Source organism: Dipodomys ordii, unplaced genomic scaffold (assembly GCF_000151885.1).
Source record: "Dipodomys ordii isolate 6190 unplaced genomic scaffold, Dord_2.0 Scaffold10, whole genome shotgun sequence".
NCBI classification, from domain to species: domain Eukaryota; kingdom Metazoa; phylum Chordata; class Mammalia; order Rodentia; family Heteromyidae; genus Dipodomys; species Dipodomys ordii.
In genome coordinates, this window is record NW_012267226.1 from 24,688,021 (window position 1) to 24,713,063 (window position 25,043).

General features: G+C 44.9%; 1 protein-coding gene across 1 annotated transcript in view; it reads right to left on the bottom strand.

Annotated features, from left to right (window-relative positions):
• Window positions 1–25,043, bottom strand: part of Cntn5 (contactin 5) — a 376,198-nt gene that overhangs the window by 216,460 nt on the left and 134,695 nt on the right. Inside the window, exon 3 of the mRNA XM_013009536.1 lies at window positions 2,132–2,338. Coding sequence (XP_012864990.1) covers window positions 2,132–2,338 — 207 coding nt within the window. The remainder of the gene's footprint in view (window positions 1–2,131; window positions 2,339–25,043) is intronic.

The window sequence follows — 25,043 nt, forward strand, 5'->3', positions numbered from 1 at the left end:
ACTTCCTGAGGCACTTCCTGTGGTCCTTCTTCCTGTGGCACTTCCTGAGGCACTTCCTGTGGTCCTTCTTCCTGTGGCACTTCCTGAGGCACTTCTTCCTGTGGTACTTCCTGAGGCACTTTCTGTGGTCCTTCTTCCTGTGGCACTTCCTGAGGTACTTCCTGAGGTCCTTCTTCCTGAGGTACTTCCTGTGGTCCTTCTTCCTGTGGTCCTTCTTCCTGTGGCACTTCCTGAGGCACTTCTTCCTGTGGTACTTCCTGAGGCACTTCCTGTGGTACTTCCTGAGGCACTTCCTGAGGTCCTTCTTCCTGTGGTCCTTCCTATGTCATTTCCTGTGGCACCTCTTCCTGTGGCGCTTTGTGACTTAATTCTGAGCGGGAAAAGGATGACTTTCTGCTCATGCTCTATTAGTTTTCTCATTTTTCACAAGAGCTTGTCAGCTTCAGGTCTGCTCTCTATCAAAGCTAAAGGGAATTGCCTGACAAAAGCCGTATGTCAGACTCTTGACAGAGAAAGCATTCGAAGTCACACCTGGCTAAGAGTTACCGAATGCTCAGGTACAGAAACAACAGGGAAGATTATTTGGACAACAAATGATCTTTTGTTCCAGAGAATCTAAAATATAGTTTAAACTTATCAGCAGAGAGCTTAACTTCTATTACGTTGTTTGCAGACTAGAGTCTGGCGATCAAAGCGGGGTCTAGACCAGAGGCTGTCCGTAAGTGGGATCCAGTTCCACTCCTGGGTCTTTGAGAAGGTTGTCCACCATGATTCTCACATTGATCCACACATGTCAGATCACAGTGCAGATACAGAAAAATGACCTCTTTTTTGCCAGTCCTGGGGCTTGAACTCAGGGCTTGGGCACTGTTACTGAGCTGTTGCTGCTCAAGGCTAGCACTCTATCACTTGAGCCACAGTGCCACTTCCAGCATTTTCTGTGTATGTGGTACTGAGGAATCGAACCCAGGGCTTCATGAATGCTAGGCGAGTACTCTACTACTGAGCTACCTTCCCAGCCCCCACAAAATGACTTCTTTTTGTAGTTACTATTTGATATGAAACTCATTGTTTTTGTAGTAAAAATAATATTCAGGTTATTGGTCCCCAAAGAAAATAACCTCAGATTGAGGCCTCTCCAGAGAACAAAATGGCTCAATAGTTGTCAGTTTAATGGATTACTGCTGCGTTTTAAGGTCCAGGCTCTGTGAAATAGACCACTGATGGTTCACAGGCATCACAACCAGTATGAGCACTGACAGTAGGCCCTGTGTGTTTACCACACGCCTGGCTCATTGTACCTCCCAATGCTGTTTTCATAGGTTTAACTCACAATTCTTAGCTCTATTTCTTCTACCATTGTGAGGTGCACTGTATCCCATTGGGAATAAGAAAACAAATGAGAAGATTGCTAGTTGGTAGTGAAAAATGATATGAGTCACTCAGAGTTCTAGACATCGACTCTTCCACATCATCTCACAAATGACATCCACTAAATGTGAATCCAGACACAAAATGCACGTGCAGACACAAAGGACAAAGTCAACAGGACGACGCCTAGACACAAAATGACAGGTACATTTCTTCCCAGATGGATAAACACAGATTCAATGTAATCAGAAAGTTTAAATTTATGTCAAATACCTTGAAAAAGGAAAAGGCTGAAAAATCTATATACCTCCTACACTGACATTTGAATCTTTAACATTACAAACTTTCCAAGCAGTTTAATTCCTTGAACCGAGGTATCTCTGAGAGTCTGCCCCATCCTCAGAACGGCAAGGCAGCCTTCGAGCAGGCGAAGACGCACGCGGGTCCACTCACACGGCACGTGAGCGGTAAGCCGTGTGGACGGCAGCTGTCCCGGTCTGCTGCCATTTTTACAAGCCAGCAATTTCTGTCACATGAGTACTGACCCATTTGACATGAAATCAGGAAGCACAAGTTCCCACCTCCCGGCCTGGGTGATACAGGCATCTATTGTATATATTTACCAGTTAATAAACGCGGGCGGCCTAATCACAGCCCCTCCTCTTCCCCCTCAGGTCATGCGCCTGACCCCCGATTGCGGTGGGTCTGGACAAGACTTACTTCCAGTTTCACTCCGTCCCTGCAAGTCCCTGTCGCTTACCGTCTGGTTTGAAGGCATCTGAGGAGCGGTAGAGACTGATGGGGGAGTATCGAGGTTGGGGAGACCCTGGCCAGCCAGGTGTTCCCAGTGCAGGGCTGCTGGATCGTGGTCTGGGCTTTGCACCAAAGAGCGGTGAGGATGAACTCTTCTTAATTCTTAATAAAGCAGCATAAGGTGTAGGAGGGCCAGGAAGAGCTTTGGCATATTCTGTAGAAGGAAAACCATAAAGCAATGATCTCTGAAGGCTTAGTTTTTTTTTCAAGGAACTGTGGGAGTTGCAATTTGGTTCACACTACAATCAAAGTGGGAAAGTAATGTGTTTCCATATTGTAAATAATTTATTAAAATTCTACTGGCTGTAATAATAGTCAAGCCCTATGATTCTCTGTCAGGAGTATTTGGGAATCAACGTTTGAGTCTGTCTTGTAAGTACACTATCCATTTGACACATTAACTCAGTGCATTTTTATCATTGCATGAGAAAATGTCAATACAGATGGAGTCCTTGTCAGCTGCCGTGTATTATTTGGATGGAAATGTGTCTAAAGACCTACAGCTCCTGCATCCCATGAGCGTGACGGTCTAAAGGAACTCATGGAGTCTGGTCTGTGTGCTCTGCGATGATCCATGTAGCTCACATGATCAAGTATGGAAACTTACACAACTCCCAATCTTAGTAATTCCTAAGAAATTTCCTGTCCATGTGTTAGTTTGCTTTCTGAGACATTTGGTTAGAAAACACTGCAGGGTCTAAACTGACTCCCACCGCCTCTGCCCTGGGTCCACAGGAGAGGAGCATGGGGCGCAGATCCATTTTCACAAAAGTAGGAACTCATTCCTACAAAGTTTCCACAGCACTTGGGGACATTTGAATTAATGCCTGCTAACATACTACAAAAATCTTGTCTTTGTTAGTAAACTCTCTCATAATAAAAAATCGCTTACAATGCCGTGCTGCCTCATAGATAATGTGGGAGAGAAAGCACACGGGGCATGAAGATGTCAAGTGAGGTTGCACATGTTCCGTCCTGTGGAATTATAAATACGATTTCTCTGAAACTCAAGGAAAGTGTGTCTTTAGAAGCTTTCCAGTTCCAGCAGACATGATGTGTGCAGCTGGGCCTGCAGAAGCTGTTCAGATGCGAGGACCAATTTCCCCGGAAGCAGCTGACCTTTCCTGGGCAGCTGTCTGGGGACAGGTGATGGGGACATAAACTCTCCCTTAAGGCGTGGAAGCAAGTGCACACTTTGGCCCCTAGAGGATAATATAATGGAAAGAACTAATTTTCCTTTAGGGCAGTTTGTAGCTTCTGAGCCTTTCTCTTGTCTGCAGTCTCATGCTTAGCATTTGAACTGTGTGCTCCGATCATTTATAACGAGGACAAAGTAGCACCACGCCAAACATAACGTAGGGAACTATGGCTTATTGTCCTTAAAGCTATGTAAGAGTAATCAGTTAAAAAAAAGCCTAGAAAACTGTAATGCAGTTTTAGAAGCCAGGGTCGCCCCACATCCAAGGTCCACAGGAGGTTTGCAGCCTGCACTCAGGGAGACAAACCTCAGTGTCATTGGCTGTGAGTCCGCCCAGATGCTCACAGACAGACACGTCTCCAGCAAGTCCCTTCTGTCTGTTCTCTCCTGTGTGCACAGACGCTGTGGTGAGCTCGCCCTTCCTGGAGAGGAGTGGTGGATGGGGCGGACGAGTGGGAGCAGCGCTCTGCCGCACCCCCGGCAAGCTGGAGCCACCTCCCCCCCTGCAGCCAGGAGCCGCCAGACACCAGCACATCTACTCCATGTCTCACCTGCTAGTCAACATGTCTGAAAAGATAGCCCTTCACTCCATCCCCAGGCTCTGTGGTGAATTGGACGCGTTTCCCCGTGGGGAGCGTTACTGAGAGTCAGCGCTGGGTTGGGTTCATCAGGCCAGGGCCATCACGCACAGACACAGGTCGTCAGAGCTGTCTAAGTTCCCGGGTGGGATGTGGGGGAGTCTGGGAGACGTGCAAAGCTAAGTGACTCGGAAACGTTTGCGTGTCTAAGACCTCCCTTTCCTTCAAATCTCAAACGTCCCGTTTCCCTTGGTTTATTCCTTCTTCACTAGCGGCCACCACTTTATTCTCCGAACGGCTCCTCACCTGATTCCTGTCATGCCTTACGAACTGCGGTAAAGTCTGCGATTGGGCCACAAAATGGGAGCCTGAGCACCAAATCCCAAAGCTCAACTTCTCCTGAGGAGCTGCAAGAGTGGACCACGGAACGGACGGGGCACTTAGAGTTTGCTAGTGGGTATATTTCCACAAGTAAATTAGGCAAAAACACTTAGCCACTAATGGAAGCGGTGGATTAAAGAACAGTCCACATCTGTCTGTACGGATGGGACTGCATTGGCTGTGGCAAGACCTGCTCCACCCCTCCGTGTGCACCTGGAAGGGAGAGGAACTCTACTTTCCTTTCAGAGAAAGTTGGCGCATCTTTAATAAATACCGACAGTGACAATGTCAGCGGAATCTCTTCCACATTCCTTGCTTCTTCTTCTATTTTCTCGTTCTACAGAGATGGGACCTCAGGGAATGTGCCATGCAGTGATTTCTAAAGTGGCCTGAGATTCTGTGATGAAACTCAATTAACCTAGTGCCCCACGCAGGAAATGCTGGCTCCGAGACGGGGGAGTAAATATGAATGCCTTCATTAAATATTTCCTGATCCAATGACCCAGGGCCATTGCTGTTAGATTATTTAATAAAATCATCGCCTACTAAGTCAAAACGCCATTGCTACCACTAGCAGTCTTGGGGATAACAGCATTGCTTCTCATTACTGAAAAGGTCAGATCATAGGTAAGACATTACCACTGAATGTAAATAATATTAATGAAACAAGATTAGGACATAGAGAAGTAGGATTTCCTTGTGGCAATATTTATGAATTAAAGAAAATAATATGTCAGTATAATAAAAGGTACATTTAAGAGCACTTCCTCTCTTTCAATATTTTAAATACTCTTGAATTTTCCGATACCAATCCAACTTCAGAATTCTATTTATGGTCACAAGGGACTAGAAGTCCTGAAAAGATGGGTAATGTGGACAGAATATCACAACTGGATTCTGTACTTCAACCTTTCCACAAGCTTCCCACATGATGATCTGATCATTCTACAGCTGCATGAAGGCAGGAAAAACACCAGAAATCCTCAGAATGACAGAGCTCTAATGATAAATTCACTCATTCCCTATACATCTAGCTTGATTTTGACTAAAATAGACTGTAACAGCAACAGATTCGTGGCTCTTTAAGAATGTGAATGCTAGCCGCTGAGCCCCAAAGCCAGGCTGGGCAAGACACAGAGGGCAGCGCCGCCCAGCAATGCCAGGCCCGTGACCCCACCGAGGGCAGCATGGCCACGGCCACGCTCACCCGACTCCTTGCAGAAGGAAATCGGATCCCTGACCTTGCTGGGTCACTGCTCATGCGGTCCTCTCCAGTCCTCTCCCGGCGAGAGGTAATGTTAATGCTGCAACTTTAGCCGGGGCTGTTCTCTGGAGCTAGCAAGGAGCGACCTCACACCTCGGCAGGGACTCACGTGGGAAGTGCATTTAGAAACGGTTAATAATTTATAAATATTGTGCATTCTTTCAACTTTGTTTGTGCATCTTGGCATCTTTGAAATAGCCGAATTCAGATACAGTCTATATCTCAACTCAGCATTTTCCCCAGGAAATGTATTATGTGTAAACTTTACAGCATTTTAGCTGTAGGAGCAGAGCCCCGAGAATGAAACTCAAGCACCAAAGCCAGACACAGAAAGCATAATGGTATCAACACGTAAGGGAAAATGTTAACAGCACTGCACTTCTACTGTTCTTTCTGTAAGATTGAAAAATAGATATTCAGGGCAAGCAGAAACCATCTTAAATTATTTCTACTGCTCTGAAGATGCATTCTTTACCTCTGAACTCATAATGATTTTTTATGTGTTGGAGAACTTTATCTTCCTTTCTAAATAGCAAGTGCCTAGTGGTATGTTCAGATATATCATGAAAATATTACATTCAACTGGATATTATATACTTATTTTGAAAAATTATATACTTTTAGTTTGACTGACTGGAATATTTTTCATAGTTGTTACAGGTTTTCTATAATATTTATATAATACCTCCTTAAAATGACACAAACCTAATATGCATTCCATTAGATTGATATTTCCTTCATGATAAGAACAAGAATCACTGAGGAAATCAGCAAGGGCAGGAATTGGTTGTAATGGAAGAATACCCTGTATTTTTGGCTAATTAAAGTTTTAGTGGAGTTTTAAGTCTGTACTGATCACATTAACTTCTACCTTTATTGCCTGTGTGTTTACAATAGATCAGATACTATTTGTAATAAGTTAGAAAAGCAGATGACATTGTTTAGCAATAAATGCTGCAGTGAAGAAGTGGCTGGAATGTGATTTTAGAGTTTACTCTATGGATGCGTAAATAGCGAAGGTGGTGGTTTCATGAGGTTAGTCCTGTGTAGAATCTACGTGGTTTGGGCACCGCCAGCCATGGACCCGGCGTGGAATTGCAGCCTGGGGTTTTATCAGTGGAATTATAAGTGGCTAATAACAAAGGCAGTGGGCATGGCACACACACACACACACACACACACACACACACACACACACACACGGTGATACACAGGTGAAGTCTGCTCTGTACCCAACACAGGAAGGTGACAGGAAACACAAGAGGTAGCAAAATAGCAACCTCTGCCTTCAGAGTTTTCATAAACCCAGAAGTGAAAAACACAGACTGCAAGGAATGGCTATCTCCAGGGAATCTGGACAAACTCAGCACAGACCTGCACAGAGAAAGACTTAATTTCAGTTGTTTTGAAAGAAACTATTTCCATCTTTCCAGGGAAGTATGGGAACTGAGGTTCCATCCAGGCAGCCTGCGTGCGGGCAGGAGGACTGATTTCTGATTGGGCCTGGCAGGAGATGAGCACTAGCTGCATGTAGTTAGGCAGACTGTGAAGAGATGCACAGTCTCCTCGTTCCCAGGCTGGCAGCTTTAATTATTTTTCAAGCAGAGTCTCACATTTTTACCAAGAGCTGCCAGACTCAGACCACCATCCTCCTACCTACAGACTCCTGCAGTTTACAGGTGAAAGCCCAGTAGCCTGACTGACCTTTCAGTTTTATTGAGACGGCCACAGAGTCACTTAGATTGGTGCCCAACACACTTTGTAGTGGCTGCAACTTTTGATATCATAATGCACAAGTGTAATTCGGACTCCTTAGCTAATGTTTTTCTTCTTCCTTAAAAAAAATGATAGTTGGTCAGTGGCTAGGCCTGGATGACATTTATCAGCTACCTAATTAAAACATAGACTCTTTCATAATAATTGCAAATGTGACCTTCACTTGTGCATTTTGCTTGCTAGCATGTTTAGCGAAATGTCACAAAGCACCCTAACCTATTCTTTCCCATAATGTTTAATTATGCTATATTGAAGATTTTCCTCCTTTGGTTTCCAGGGCATGTGGACTCACAGAGCTCCCTGGAGAGCAGTGAGAACTCACACAGCTCCCTGGAGGGCAGCGAGAACTCACACAGCTCCCTGGAGGGCGGGGAGCTGGGTGCCAATGCCTAATGAGCAGCGAGAACTCACAGAGCTCCCTGGAGAGCGGGGAGCTGGGTGCCAATGCCTAACGAGCAGCAAGAACTCCCTGGAGGGTGGGGAGCTGGGTGCCAATGCCTGATGAGCAGCAATTCAATGCTGTGTCCAGCTGCCGAGCGACCAGCAGGAATGTGGAAATTCCCTCAGTCACAAGTTGCTTTGGCTTCATCCTGACAATGCTTCACCCGCCCCCATCCCCAACTCCACTCAGACAAAGCCTCCCAGCATGGGCTTGTCCCTGGACTTCTGTGAACACAGCTCAGGCCTCCTCTTCCCCTCCCAGCCTCACAGATGCTCCTCCTGAACACGCTGCAGCAGTGAGTGCCCGAGTCCTCCTGCCCCAGCCTGGAGAGCACCTCCAACGCCCTCCTTCCTCCTCAGATCAAGCCCAGGATTCATGCCAGCACTCCACAGGTGTGACCTTGAGCCATCCCGGCACAAGCCTGCCCCAATATGGCCATCATTTCCTCTGCCCTTCCAAGGCAAAAGCCGAGTTTTCTTCTGAAACTCAAAAGATCGATTCACTACTTCTCCAAATTTATATATGCCATTTCCTGTGTTCTCTGTCTCCAATTTTAGCTCTCAATAATGAATTACTTGTGGTTCTCATATGAACCAGGTCACTTTTGCTCTGCATGAAGGTTTATTCTCTAGTCCTATAAGATGTTAATTATGAAGAAGTGGATATTTCATAAAAGTGTAATTTGAAAATAAAATTTATGTACAAAACTGCTAAGATTTCCTAAAGAACTTTAACTTGCATAAAGTACCTTATAAAATATAACTCCAGTTTAAAGCATATTTTCAAACTTATTTAATACATGGATTTGTATTGTATTTTAAAAATATTTTATGCCTCCTGTAGATTTTTTCTATCTGTTCACTTAACTCTGGGGCTGATAAAGGAACTTTGCTTTGTTGAGAAGCTCTTTGAGGATAGCTGCATTAGTACATAAATTTAATTCTCCCATAATATACTATACTCAGATTATCTGCACCTAAAAGTGAATTCAACATACTACGGTAAAACCCAAAGTCTGGGTGAATGCATACCATTTGGAGAACTGGCATGCCATATATAATTTTAGAGTTCAGAAAAAAGTCCTTTACATATGGAAAGATGTCTTAATCTAACTTTTTTTGGTAAGTTGTATGCATGCAAACATCACTCTAGCTCTCTTGTGAAATTGCTCAGCTGAGCTTGGGAATTCTATCAGGACCAGTAACACTGCATGTCTGTTCACATCAAGACATTTAATTTTTGGTTAGTCAATTTACCACTTGCACTTTCCAGAATGAATGTAACTATCACAGAGCTAAAAATTAAATCTTTATCCATACTGGAGTTTATGTGACCTTCTCACTGAACGTAGCATACCTACCAAGAGTGTAGATCGCTGTTTGATATAAATAGGAGTTTACGGACATTTTTACTCTGTTACTTTCTAATGTATGTTGCTTACCAAATTTTAGTGGGTGAGTTAAAAACACTTTACACTCTCAGTCCAAGTGTCTCATACAAACAAGGGAGGATATTATTGTGACCGAGGATTTACCACAGATGAATCTTATGAGGGAGGAGAAAAAACATTCAAGAGACAAAATTTATGAATTAGGGAATATTTCAATCAGTATAAAACATATTCCAAAATGAAAAACATGAAGTAAAATGTAAGAACTTCATAAAATGTGCAAAGAATAAAAGTGGCTAGAAGGAAAGTGATAATTATTTCTAGAGGCAGAGCACATTTTCTTGAATGTTTCTTAGCACGTTATATTCTATAACTGACATTATTATATGTAAAAATTTCTGACAATTCATTTCAGACTCCTGAAACCTATTTTCTTCAAGTTCAAATCCCAACCATGCTGTTCATCAATCTCTGAGTCTTTTCAAACTACGGATGATATTAATTACTCTACAATGGCTGCAGAATAAAGAATTTCCAAATATAACTTAGGTTGGGAGCTTTGTTATTATTGTTTTTAAAGCTGTGATTACTATGGAGCTTAGATTTCAAATGCTTGTGATGTATCTAGTAATCAGGGTATAACTCCGCTTTGCAACTCTTCTTGTTTTCCCTGATGACATCTGAGGTGTGAGACTGTACATCATAGTAATGAAGAAAAGGGGTTTGTGTTTGTCTGTCTTTGCAGGGGAAGGGCTGGCCCTAGGGCTTGAACTCGGGTCCTGGTGCGGTCTCTAAGCTTTTTTGCTCAAGGCTAGCACTCTACGATTTGGGCTTCAGTCCTGCTAATGACATGTTGAAGGTTAATTGGAGGTAAGATAAAGTGAGATGAAGTCTGGAAATTGTTCTGTGCACTACGTGCTCTTATCTACGGCTGTGGGAGGGGCGGACACGGAGGGAGGGGCGTGGGTTCACCCCGTGTCTGGGGGCTCGGTAGGTTCCTGGCTGTCCTGGCACGCTGGCCGAGACCTGACCCACGCAGCATGTGTGCCCAGCTCCTGCTGGCAAACTCCCTGAGGACGGGGGCAGCGGTGTGTGCTCTGCAGGAGGGCCCCCCCCCCCGCCTCTCCCCCCGCAGCCCCGCTCCCCGCACACGTCCTCCCCAAGCGCCAGCCTCGGGCTGGGACGCTGAACTCCCGGCTGGCACCTTGTTCTCTTTCCCCGAGGCGTCCTCGCTGTCAGGAACGCAGCCTCGTGTGGCACCTCACATGGGACCATTTTTGAAAGAAGATACCTTAAATAATAGACACTGGACACCTGGCTTACAAACGAAAGAGCGTCCGGTTTCCAAGTGGACCCAGTGTGGGAGCAGCAGGAAGTCTGCTCTTAGCTCGTCTCTGTACCCAAACAGACGGAACTGGTCCCTGGCAGGGACGCGACGCGGCTCTCCACGTGACCACACCTCCACAACGTGACGCTGCGGTGCACTGTTATCCGAACTGGCCACTGATGTGCGGTGCACTGTTATCCGAACTGGCCACTGATGTGCGGTGCACTGTTATCCGAACTGGCCACTGATGTGCGGTGCACTGTTATCCGAACTGGCCACTGATGGCGGTGCACTGTTATCCGAACTGGCCACTGATGTGCGGTGCACTGTTATCCGAACTGGCCACTGATGTGCGGTGCACTGTTATCCGAACTGGCCACTGACGTGCGGTGCACTGTTATCCGAACTGGCCACTGATGTGCGGTGTCACTGTTATCCGAACTGGCCACTGATGTGCGGTGCACTGTTATCCGAACTGGCCACTGATGTGCGGTGCACTGTTATCCGAACTGGCCACTGATGTGCTGCCGCAGCGCGCGCATCTTCAAGCCCAGGAGCTGGAAGAGGGCGCTGCGGACCCCACTGGACATCAGAACGTGGAAAGGAGGGTCCGTGGGATTAAGGCCTTTGTGTCTGTTAAGACACGGAGGCCACGGAAGAAACCAGGGCCGAGAGCAGCAGAGGCGACTAAGCCAAGACAACAATCTGCTCTTACCCTTAACATCCACTAAACCTCAGTGTGAGTTGTGTAAAATCAGGAATGGTCTCCTGAGCCTTCTAAACACTGGACAAGGAAACAGAATATACTCAATGTCTACTGGAAAGAGGCTTTTTCTGTTAATGATTTGTAAAATTTGAATATTAATTAGATTTCATTGCATCTTGAGCTAAAATTTCCTCCTCCTGAAGATCCACCCCTGCCGCTCCTCCTCCGTGCCCAGCAAGCAGCTGCTGCCTGTCCAGGCCCAGGCCGGAGCTCCCGAGTTCCCACCCAGGTGAGGTGAAGAGCTTCTCAGCCATTATTCTACACGTTTTGCCACAATGATCAATATACATGCATTAAACTAAAGTTAAAAAATGGATAAGCCAAGAGAATGGTAATCACTCCACGTACAAAGGAAAAGCCAACATAGAATACTCAATTAGTGATAAAAATAGAAAATCAATAAACAAGACATGACTAAAGTGAGCTATTGGCTTTTCTCCCAATTGCCCTATGTGTAACATGACATAGAGACTCAATATCAGTGCAGTCTCCAATATTTTCACTGTATTTAAAAATATTCATAAAAGATTGTCTCTATCTGGGAAAATGATGGAACATATTGTCAACTTGTGAAAAATGTAACAATAAAGTTATCCTTTGGATATAATAAGTAGTAAGTACAAATTGTCCTTTCTAAATTTCTTCTTTTTGCAGAACTTTCTTCTTTAATAATATATATGTTTATTGTAAAGATACTATACAGAGTGATTACAGTTACACAAGTCAGGTAATGAGTACATTTCCAACGAGCACTGTTACCTCCTTCTTTGTTTTTCCCCTGCCATCTCTCCCCTCCTCACTTCCTTGAATCCTCCCCCCCACCAAAGTTGTAAAGTTAATTTTCAACAAAGTGTCTTGTACATCTCATTGTTATAATGGGCTAACCTATATCCTTGTTTCAGCATTTTGTTATTTCCCTTCCCCTCCCTAAATTAGAAAAATGTATATATAAGATGCAGGGCACTGGAATCAAATACAGTGAAAGCAAAACAGAGGTTATACCATGGGGGAAGAACATAGAAAAGAAAAAAAAATCACAGAGTACATTAAATACAATAGCAACAAAGATAAAACCTCTTGTGTCCCTATCTTGGGGTTCATTTTGCTTAGCATCATCTTATACCAGACAAGCAAAAAAGGTCAAACGCTTTCAAATTTCTTGACACTTATCTTAAAATGGGAATGTGAAAGAAAACAATTGAAAACAAAAGCATTCTTTCATTTACAGTGATGCTTAGCATTACAAATCCCAGTATAAGACAATTCAAAATTCCACCTATAAAGTATAAAACACACATATATGGTATTTCTGTGGATGTCTCTGAGACAATAAGTCTATCTACATCTCTCCTAATTATCCATATTCCCAGAACACTCTGAAAATCCCATGAGCACAATCATTTTAGACAGTTCTTGAATATATGCTGTACTTTTCTGCGCTGGCGGGGGGCGGGGTGACCAGGGTCTCACAGGTGTGAGGAGCACACTGAGCCGCTCAGCCCCAGCCCCAGCCTCTCTCTGTTTCCAAATGTTCTTACAATTTTTTTCCTGACAAAAGGTCTTGGACAGGCAAACATGAGTATAATATAGCGTTATGTTTCTTTAAATGGATTACATGTCAACCTTCCTTTCCAAAATGACATAAAACTCACTGGCAATGACATGGTGAACAGATATTGAACTAATCCAACCAAATATGCCTAGCTGCCTGGCATCCCAGAGGCTTTTATATTATTCTGCACAATTCTCCATTGTTAAAAGACAATAAAATCATAAGTGAAAATGGCTGTATTCAAAAAGCAAGATGTTTGCCTTCATAATAGCAGTGGAATGGGAACTGTGTTACCAGAGAGCAGGGGAGTGTCATCCCTCAAGGGGATGTGTTTCTTACGGCCAAGCGTCCTGCCGGCGGCACAGTGAAAACCACCTTATGTACAAGGTTGAATGGTCCTGGCTATCATCTCAATAACAAAATTAATTTCTATTCTAAAGTACCCCAGGGCAGTATTAAAATGCATAGGATACACAGCATAAATGGCCCGATGATGGACAACCATCAAGCAGGCATCTGTAATAATGTCCATAAATCAGTTTAAGGAAGACATACAGAGGACATTTTGTGAAATCTGTAAGCTTGTAACTTTGAGTAATGCAACTAAGTCCTAACTGGAAATACTGTGTGGAACAGCACGAGACCTAGTGAAAGGTAGCTAATTTCTTGGGGGACTGAGCTAGGTGTGTGGTCATGGCCTTTCAAGCCAGGGTCTTTTCACCTTCAAAACTCACGTCATCTCTGATGATAGATATGCAATCTAGTCTCTCTTCAAATGCCAATTAAGATTCAAGTGCCTGACTCAGTGGGTCCCGTCTGTGTTGGGTGGCCGGCTTGGGAACAAGAGGGTCTTTTTGGGTGCTGACAAGGGTCCATTTCTAGTTTGGTTGTTGGTTCCACAACTGGCACCTAGGGCACTGCTCTGAGTTGTGCATTATGATTGTAGGCTATTTGTATGTTTACTTTATCTCTATGAAGCTGTTTGTTATGCGTAGTAGAAACAGTTTTCAAAATGTTTAGGGTGATTCTTCATGACTCCGTTGTTGGTAAAGCAGTCACAAGTTTTCAAGACTCGGTTATTGCTGAGTGTTTGTGACTGTTTAGGGGCCCCTGCAGTGTACTTTGCCTAACAAAACACAAGCTTACCGCATGGTGCTGTCCTCCTGGAATCTCAGCACCAGGGAGACGGAGAGAGCGCTAGGAGTTTGAGGGGAGCCCGCGCTACGTAGCCAACTCTCGAAAAAGAAACGAAATGCTAAAGTTCATGGCTGATTAGGGGGCTGCTGAGGGTCAGCACTGGTCACTTTCTTCAGCCCCTTTCCCGCCATGGAGACGCTGTCCGGTGCCCCGGCCTGGGTGCAGCGCCCCACCTCTGTGAGCCAAAGGGGTCATCCAAACCTTAACGAATCATTCCAGACTTTACAGGGGAACTTGAGCCTGGCCCCAGTTCTTTGCCAGAGTTGCGTGCTCTGTTTACCCAGTTGGTCTTTGGGTTGATGAATGACCCCTTATCCTCACATATCCTTAGAAAGCTCTGTTAAGCTTGTGTCTAGTGAAGCGGAGTCCCCACGTTGACGCTGTCAGCAAAAGTCTCCAAAGAGCCAGGAGATAAAGGGGGAAACCGCAGCGGACTCAGGGAAAATAAATCTACACATTAGGAGATGAAGGGTGGAAACACTGAAGTTCTCAAGGCAGTATCTGGCTTTGGCCTTAGGAAGGGAGGTGGAATACTGCAAACTGAGCCCCACTTCACCATCCTCTACACAAATACCACCGCCAAAGCCCTGGGAGACTTCGAGGTGACTGCTTTCTCACCACACGGATCTCATGAGGGGAGATGAACCATTTCTAGACAAACAAAATCTCCTGCCGCATCACCTCTTCTACCTCATTGAAGATGAGATGTGAACAAAAAGGATCGTGTGACCACTGATCAAGACATGAAAAGCCAGTGAAAGCAGACCCAACCACAAGCCTGCTTTGAGTGAGTGGCCGAGGACTTCATCTTAAATCTAAATACACAGAGTCAAGTAAGAGGGAATGCTCAAAGTGTGCTTTAGAGTTTTTAGAAGTTAAATCCAGCCCCAGTATTGTATAACAGATGAAACAACCCCATAATATATTTTAGACATAACTGCACCTAACAATAAATAAATAAAGCTAGGCATCAGTAGCTTAGCCCATAATCCGTGCTGCTCAGGAGGTTGAAACTGGAAGATTGTGGTTCAAAGCCAGTCTGGGTGGGAAATTCCACGAGACTCCAATTAATCACAGAAAAAGCCAGAAGTGGTGCTGTAGCTCAAGTGCTTGCCTTGAGCAAAGGGAGCTTAGGGACAGTGGCTAGGCCAGATTTCAAGCCCCAGGTCCAGCAAAATAATAATGATAATAATGATAATAATAATAACATAAAAGACTTTGATCTTCATTGAACGAGATGTGGCTTGGTTAGTGATGTTTTGGATATCGTGACTCTTTATGTGATGTGTATCCTGAAACGTCCATCAGTAATGAACCACACTGGATGCTAGGGGCTCGAGAGCTCTCCTTCAGGAAGGGGAGGGCTGCCCGAGAGGGGCTGGGGAAGAGCCATGTGGCGGTGGCTCTGCATGACAGGGGAGGACCGTGTGTGCCCACAGGTTCCCTTCCTTGGTTTCAATCTGTCTAATCCCTGCCTTTACAACAGGTCCAGAGGTACCATCTCACCCAGGAGAATCAAAGTGCCACAAACTAGAGGCACACACGTCAAATACCTGTCCCTTCTGACTAAATGTGAAGTCTATGTCATTTCCTGTATATTTGTGCCAAATATTTTATATATCCAAGAAGAAATCATTATACAACCCAAATTGTGAAATGCAAGACAATTTGGGTTTCATATAAACGGGACAATCATAAAGTTAAAGGTAGATTTTAGATCACAGGGCCCATAAGAGACAACACTGAATGCTCCCAGAGCCCTGCAACCCGTGCTGGACTCGGCAACGGGAGGTATTGGACTGAGTGAAGACTCTCTCCATGTGGGCAGTATGAGAGGGGGGGGGGCGCAAGGTATCAAAACTAGAGGAGTGAAACTCCATCCGAGGCTGACGCCCTTCCTTTTGTGGTGAGCAGCTGGGATATTCAGGGCTTGTGGCCCAGGTGGTCTCTGTCACAAGTCTTGCACTTGCTCTGTCTTGTGGAACAAAAGCACCACAGAAAACACACAGATCAAAGGACACAGCTTTCATCCAAAGAAACCATTTATGAAAGCAGTTGAAATTATCTATGAACCTCAGCTTTCATTCTGTTGGACGAAAGTTGTGTTTAGCAGGTATTCATTTTACTTTTTGGTAGATCTGAAAATATTGCAAAATAAGTGGGAAAGAGCACTGGCAGTAAAGATGATCTGCTAGGTAATATTTGTTACAAAATGAGTATGACACTGTATTTAGTAAGACACTCCGTGGAGTTTGCTGTGCTGGGCTTGGCCCTTTAGCAAGATAAAGAGAGATCTACGCAGATCCATGGCTTCAGAAACAAACACAATTTGCCAGAGAGCAGAACTGAACTTTATTCTCCTTGACCCTGGTTTCTTGGTTTATAAATGTAAAATTACTAGAGATGAAGAGAACACAAAAAAGCCTTTCCAGAAAAATGCAATTATTATTTACCGTACTTGAACTTGTATTGTTTTATTTACACATTGCATCTTAAAAAATGTTACCGAAAATTAATTTTTTTACTTGTACTCTATGTGAACTTATTACCTCATGACAGCAAAGTACACACTAACTAGGGAACTGAAGAATTATTTGAAATTGTTCTTTGCAGACATACTTCAAACAGAAAGAAACTTCATGCTCTAGCTCCACGTTTTACACCCTGACTGTCTGCCCTCCACCTCACTGATCTTCATATTATCAAAACAACACTGTCACCATGGTGACATGAAAAATGCAGAGCTCAGGGGCTGGGAAGGTGGCTCAGTGGTAGAGCGCTAGCCTCGAGCTGAAGAGCTGAAGGACAGCGCGCAGGCCCAGAGTTCAGGCCCCACAACTGGACCAAAAAAAAAAAAAATGCAGAGCTCAGCCCCTTAGCTCTTCCTCATTCATAGATTACAGATAATCAGAGAGGTGAAACGCAACCAAGGCCCCGTGGCCCAAACACAAGTTAGGCTCTTTAGTCACAGAAACATTTAAATGGTAGAAATGTCATAGAACCACAACCGGGTCCTGAGTTTTACTTCTTCAAACCAAGCCACAGGTGGCATTTGCCTGTGGTGCGGGCTGGGTCAATTGAGAAGCTGGATGAGTCCTGTGTGTCTGCACTGAGCCTGGCTGCACCGGCCCACTCCAAGGTGGTGACTGGTGACCTGCACAGCTTCCATGGAGATTCAGCTTCAGCAGCCCCAGGACGATGGGGGAGGGTGCAGCCAGGCCTCTGAGTAAGGCAGCCACAGGCCTTTGTGTTGTCTTCAATCCTGATTCCTTTAGACAGATGCTGCCTGTATTTTATATTCCATAAATAAATATTTATCCGGGCAAAGAAGCTGGCCTCAGGCTTAGGTTTTACACAAAAAGTACCTACTGGATGTGTAATAACACTTTAAATTACATTTATTTTCATGGTTTGCTCCTATACAGTGACAAGTGAGAAAATGATAAAACTTTTAATGTTCATCAGATTTAAGTAAAAATGATGATTGAATTCAGAGGAAAACACACTAAGTAGGTTTGCATGTAACACGTAAAGATGACAGGGGTCTGAAACTGTTTACTGTGTTCCAGAGACAGGGAAATCACAGCAGTGGCGCCTGGGGGACCAAGGCTTAGCTTCAAATGAGAGACTTCACTGTGCCCAGCGGCGGCTGACACGGGCAAGCCCTTCCGAGTGTTCAGTCACTGTGAACATCTCAGTAAATTCTACAGGTGCCTTTATATATTGGCCAAAGGTTAAAGTGAGGTCTAGGGCTGGGGGTAGTGGCTCATGTCTGTAATCTAAACAACTTATGAGGCAGAGATAGGAGGACTGTCTATCACGGCCAGCAAAGGAAAAAATGGGGAGATCCCTTCTCAAAAGAGCCAGCTGGGTGTGGGGGCACTCTGACGGGATCCCAGCGAGAGGGCCAGGCGTGTGGCACACACCTGCAGTCCTGGCTACTCCAGAGGGGGGGCTCAGCCCCGTAATACTGGTGTTTGAAGCGTGATTCTTCCTTAGATAAAACGAGCAGGCCTGAAAGAGTTAATGCAAGACTCTTCTAAGATCGGCGAAGCTGGGAAGCTTAAGTACCTTGAGAATGGGTGACAATGTTGACATTTACCCAAGCCTCTGTGTAAATGTTCAGAGGTTTTTCCACAGCAAGTCAGGTGAGCAGTCCATGCTTCCGTGTGTGTTTAATGAGACAAGCCTGCTTTCTAGTGATCTTAGCATAAAGAAATACCTTCGGCTCACTCGGTGCTTTGATTTGTGATAAGACACAATCCACCTTTCCTTGAGCTTCTTCGTACTTTAATAGCCTTTGGTATTTATATTGGCAGGAAAATAATAGAAAACTGTCTGTGAAATGGCTATGCTAATCTATGCAAACAATGCACAGTCGCGTGACGGCTGCGCTCTCCGCTCAGGAGGAGCCTGTGCGGGAGCCCAGGGAGCAATCTCACTTACGGCTCGCAGGTGTCATCATCCGGCGCTTCCTCCACAAGTCAGGCAGAGCCTGGCTCCTCCCTGAGACAGTCGGGTTTGATTTATACTGTCATGTCATGCCTGATAACAACAGCCTGGCAACAAGCGGCCAGCCCTCAGGCTCCTTTTACCAGACTCTGACTGTCCAACTGGAGTGGCTTCTAGCTGGTTGTGTCCCGGCACCCGGCGGGGCAGGAAGGCAGGACGGCTCCCATGTGTTCCCCAACTTCAGTGATCACAAGACCTTTAAAGAAAACCCTAGGTACTAAGTATTTCTCAACCTCCATCTGTCTACAGGCGTTTAGTGGCTCACATTTGCTGCTACAACACCCAAGGTCTCCTTGAGAAGTGTACTTCATAAAGAAAGGCAGCTTTCTTTTTATGGAAATAATTTCATACATTTTTTTCATAAATTTGCCTCAGGTCTGAAATTCACAAAACAGAGAGTATCATGTGGGTATAAGAACATGAAAGGAAGGTTGAGAGTGTGGCTTAAGTGGTAGAACACTTTCCTAGCAAATGAGTGTGTGTGTGTGTGTGTGAGAGAGAGAGAGAGAGAGGGAGGGAGGGAGGAAGACAGAGGGAAAGAGAGAGAGAGAGAATAAAAAATATTGGCAATAGACTAAGAAATAACCACAAACAGGAAGACAACCCGATAGACATATGTTATCCAACATTAAAAACACAACCACTTAAATGCAATAACAAAAGAGCTTCATTCTAATGAGCAAAAGACCTACATAGACTTCCTGCACACGCCACTTCCTGCCCGTTTTCCAGAGGGAGAGACGGATGCGTTCTCCTTCGAGAGAAAGCAGGAATTACTGAAGAGTACAACGCAAGTTACTATTTCAAGTGTGGTACATCCCCTACTTCCAACTGAATGCCATACTTCTCCTTGGGAATAAAGCATTAAATTAATGATCAAAGTCATCATCTTGTCCCACGCACGCTTTATGGTGTAATTGTGGGAAGAAAGTATCTCCCTCCTTCCACTCAGCACGCGGTACAGTTTATACATTAGTTGGCTCATTAATTGAAAGGCCACAGTGTTTTTTATGTAGACTGGCTTTAATGTAAATTGAGTCCAAATAGTTCAATTTCACTTTCTAACCACATTTCCAGAGGCAGAAGCAGATGCTCATGTTGAAGATTGCTCACAAAAGGTCTAATGAGATGAGAAAGTATGAATATAAATTGCACCTTATCTCTCATGCTATAAGAGGGAATTTTCCCAAAGATTAAGTTTAGGGAGGGATTGTTCCTGAGATGAGTGTAAATGTTCACACCTAATTTCACTCACTTCAAGTCTTCCTTCTATTTCCCGCCTTGGAGGATCACCTCTGCAGTGCAGTGAGATTTTGGAAATGTCTTTCTTTCCAGTAAAGCATGGCTTAATGCATCATCTTCCCCTTCCTCCCCCTTACAAAGAGGCGCGCGCTGGCCTCAGCTCTGGGGACGATGGACGGGGTGAAGACTGCTCCAATGGAGCTCGCACGCCCTGTGAGTCATGATGCGGACCCAACAGACACTTACAACTCACCCGACATGCAAATCCAGGCAGACGATTCCAGCCTCCGAGACTCTCCTCCCAGTCACAGGAACTTTTCTTATTCAGAATTAGGGTGGATATTAAATCTTCTGTTAAAAGCTACAACTATTTTTAGTGAGGCGGCTTGGAATATTACAGAGAATGGTATCTCAAAAGTATTCTGATTTGGTGTCGATTTAAGTGTAACATTAATCAAGGAGATGAATACCTATACATTGAAACTGCAAGACACTGAACGAAACCAAGAAAAGTACAAGGAAATGGAAAGATAGCTTGCATCATGGATTGAAACAGTATTTTAAGTGTCTGTATCACCCAGAAGCAATGCAATTCTTAGTGAGGTTCCAGTACCAATATAACCCCATTAGAAAATCTTCAGGAAAACAATGTGTAGATTTCACAAAAGGAGAGAAAATAAATTTGGGATAAAAATATGTGCTAATATTATCATGAGGATTAAAGAAATGTATTCTGGAAGCATTTAGAATGCTCTATTTTTTTTTTCTTCAGCCCTGTTTTGCCTTTGTTCTCATTATGATATTGATAAGGTGAATGGGGGAAGACTGGCAATCTAAGCCAGCTGTGAACCGTGCCCAAACCCACAGCACACATTTTACGCCTGCCAATATAAACACTTAGTGGAGGAAACTTGCTCCGATGCCGAGTAAGACTTATGTGTGTTTTTTTCCACTTTCTGTGGACACGATCAATGTTGGCAATCAATCAACAACTCAGAGGGATTGATCTTTGTAATTGTGAAATTGAATAGTAAGGAAAATGAAGGAATAGAAGGCCAAAGACAAGGCCTCTCTTAAACTTTAGAATTTAGCTCTTAAAACAGAGCTTTGGCCCTGCACTAGTGGCTCAGGCCTGTAATCCTAGCTTCTCAGAAGGCTGAGATCCGAGAATCATGGTTCAAAGCCAGCCTGGGCAAGAAAGTCCAGGAGACTCTTATCTCTAATCAACTACTCAGAAAAAGCTGGAAGTGGTGCTGTGGCTCAAGTGGTAGAACACTAGCCTTGAGCATAAAACAAAACCAAAACCAGAGCTTTGCCATCAGTAGAAAAGCCAAGTGTTTCCCTCTCCCCACCTGTGTGGGTTAAACAATCTCACATTTTCCTGCACCAGCGGCCTGGACCACAGACCATGGCTGCCGGGGCCACCACATGAATAGGGACATGACCACTGCCTGTGTCTTCCCCGGAGCTGCTGCTCTCTGTTGGGTCTACTATCTGTAAAAAGACCAACTCTGGTCTGCAGAGTGGCCAGTGCCTTTTTCTCCTCTGTGAAGGTGTCATGTGGACAGGGGCAGTGGTGTCATGTGGACAGGGGCAGTGGTGTCAGGTGGACAGGGGCAGTGGTGTCAGGTGGACAGGGGCAGTGGTGTCAGGTGGACAGGGGCAGTGGTGTCAGGTGGACAGGGGCAGTGGTGTCAGGTGGACAGGGGCAGTGGTGTCAGGTGGACAGGGGCAGTGGTGTCAGGTGGACAGCAGCCGTGGGTGGCGTTTGACCTTCCACGGCTAAGACAGACCTGCTGTTATTAATGCCCAGCTTTGTTTCAAAGTGGGGTGTCTGGTCCACCATTCCTCTGCAGCACATGGCTGTTCCCTTTTGAAGGTAAAGACCTGGCTTGGATCGAACAAGGCCCCGAACTCAGCCTACAAAACATCTCGTGTTGCATTTCAGCTTAAGTTATGTTCAGAATTTGCACTATTATGCATGTATGTGAGGAACAAGAGAAGAATTAATGTGTAGGGAAAAAAATCTGTTGAAGCAGATGAGTTTAATATGTACCTGGACTTTAATTTTTATTTTGAACTGTTAAAATTACTTTCTTCTACCATCTTCAAGCTATTTATACCTTATTTTATAATTTCACAATTATAAAATTTGATTTGCAAATGGACTCAGTTTTTCCTAGCTGCTAGGTAGATATCTGTATTAGGTAGAGAATATTCTCAAATTAATCCTTCCCGACAATGAGTCACTGGCTGTTTGAGGACTGTAACTATCCATGACATGTTACAAGCAGGAAACTTCCATTGCACAGCTAATACATGCATTGGGTCCTCTGGAGATGTGTGCATGTTCTTCAAATAACTCTAGCTTTCATAGGTAAAGAAAGAGATTTAAAGAAGTAACATGCCACCAAACACACTGCTTTTATGGGACGGACAGTTCAATGTAAACAAGTTATTTCTACTATTATCTGCTCTCTTCTGGAAGTCACACTTGAATGAGTGACACAAATAGCAAAATGATTCTTCCTAATATCTGACATTTGATTCATCACTGATACCACTAGGACACCTCTCCTGTATGAGTTTGTAATGCGGAGTGAATTGGAAATGTGACCAAGAGGGTTTATGTTTTGTGTGTCATAGTCAGCCTTCAGGATACTGTGTCTGCATCTGTATGGATCCATGACACAATTGAGATTCTTCACGGTTCTTTCAAAGTAACGCAGCTCTTTCTGTCTCTTTCAGGGCTACCCTGTTACAACTGATCTTCGCCACCTTCCTTCAGAGACAACTCAGGGCTTCCTGTTCGTGGGTGAATTTTGCCACACAATGAGTGGAAAGTCCACGGAGCTCTGCATTACAGCACTGGCAACTCCGGGTCACTGTATGGCTCTAAGATACTGACTGGCAGTGTGCCCGACTGACCAGTAATTCCCAGAATGGTTGGCACAGAAGTAGAGTCTATTAACTGGAAGGATGATGATGACGATGACAGCCTGGCCCACACTTCCGCTCCCGGTGCATGGCTCGTGCCTTGGAATTGGCGTCTCTGTCACAGCACCGAGCTGTCTGCCTCACGATTGATATGCTAGGCTGGAAAAGGCCCTAAACCCCTACTGGGAGAAATGTCCTTAACCAACTTCAAACTGGACCTGCCCTGCTGATGGGAAGCTGAGTAAATTCTTCCTAGGCAACTCCTCCGGGGTTTGAATTCTACGTCAGGACAAACTCCCTTAGCTTTCTAGCTCCCTTTCTCTCCCACCTTGTTGAAAATGCTACAGTTTTTTATCGCTTGCCTTTATATGCCTAGTTATGGAGAGGAATGAGAGCTGGAGAGAGACGGAGCAAGCGAGAGACCGAGTTCCAATGCTGTCATCGCCTCCAAAATAGAACAGAACATAGAACAAGATCTTGTTTCCAGTGTTTGGAAAAAAAAGATTATTTCCTTTATAATTGGAATTATTCTCTGGAGATCATTTAGATATAAAAAAGTTATCAAAAATATGAAATGATTTTACAGCAGAAAACTCCAAGTAGAGCTGTGGCTAAAGTGGAAAAGCTCTAGCCTTGAGAGCAAAAGCTCAGGCACAGCACCCAGGCCCTGAGTTCAAGCCCCACAACTAACAAAGAAAAAAGAAAAGAATTGGAGCCCAAAGTGGAATACCTTGTTGTATCAGCATTGATGAGAACATGCGTCCTCACCACAGAGCCATGCAGAGCCTTGTGCTGACCAGAGCGTTGGGAGGGCAGAGCGCCAGCCGTGCGCGCAAATGGCGGGCAACAGTGGGTGCGTTGCTGGCTCTAAAACACAAGGAAAGCATTGGAGAACCGTAACCGACAGGCTGGGCTCTGCGCGGGGGCGCTGCAGGGACTGTCACGTGAGCGTGTAGTAACCGACACGCTGGGCTCTGCTGCAGGGACTGTCACGTGAGCGTGTAGTAACCGACACGCTGGGCTCTGCGCGGGGGCGCTGCAGGGACTGTCACGTGAGCGTGTAGTAACCGACACGCTGGGCTCTGCTGCAGGGACTGTCACGTGAGCGTGTAGTAACCGACACGCTGGTCTCTGCAGGGTCGCAGGGGCTGTCACGTGAGTATTTTCTGTGAAGTGTGACTTACTCCATCTCACACTCATTAATTCCAAATTTCCCTAACACAGATTGGTCAATTATCTTGGCCTTGAGTCTGATCAAATACAATGCTTTATCCAAGTCAGGATGTTCTTTTTATAATATTTTTAGCATTCCTAAAATGAAGCATCTCACCCGCAATGATCGGATGGTGACTATATATCTATTTGTGCAGTTCAAATTCTCTGTGGCAGCCTTAGCCTATTCTGTACCTGATGACCTCTGACACACACGTGGGAACAGACACAGAGCTCTGTGTGGTTGGTGTGAATGTGTGTGCGTAGGGATTTAGATACTTTGTGAGAGTCAGATGTGATAATACCAGTTTAAGAGCTGAGACACGTCCAGTCCCTGGGGCCCCCTCGCAGGCCATCTTTTAATATGATATTACCACTTTCTCCCATTTACACTACTGCCCCGAGAGCCATTCCCTACACATTCGCCTTGCCACTTTTATCACGTATTTCATGGTTGTATTCCCTCCAAGGGCTTTAATTGTGCATTTATAGGAATATAAATGTGGAAGTCCATATAATTAACCAAGGGCTTAAAACCACCCGGACTAAGGATCGCAGTTCAAAGCCAGCCCAGGCAGGCAAGTTCCTGAGACTCCTATCTCCAATAAACCACTAGAAAACTGGAAGTGGCGCTGTGGCTCAAGTAGAAGAGCGCTTGCCTTGAGCTGAAGAGCGCAGGGACAGTGCCCAAGTTCAGAATTCAAGCCCCACGACGGACCAAAAAATAAAAAGCCACCCAGACCTCCCAGAGAGGTAGGAGCTTTATCAAGATGCACAGAGACGCGGCACAGTTACCAAACATGCAGATGTGAGTGCCACCCAAGTCTAGTCTTGAATTTAGAGCGGTCATGAGTGAGGGAAGGGTGGCGATAACACGAAACCTGCTTCAAACCAGGTTGTCTTTGGGGTGGGGGGGGATTTCCACACCTCAGATTTGTATTTGTGTCATCCTGAACGAAGGTCAGGCAAGTACAGGTAGGGAGAGGTAAACAGTAAACTATTCATTTATTTTGGATGAATGAATAAATACACACAGCTCCCTGGGAGGTGTGAGGATTCCATTTGATCGTCTGCTCTTCTTGCTA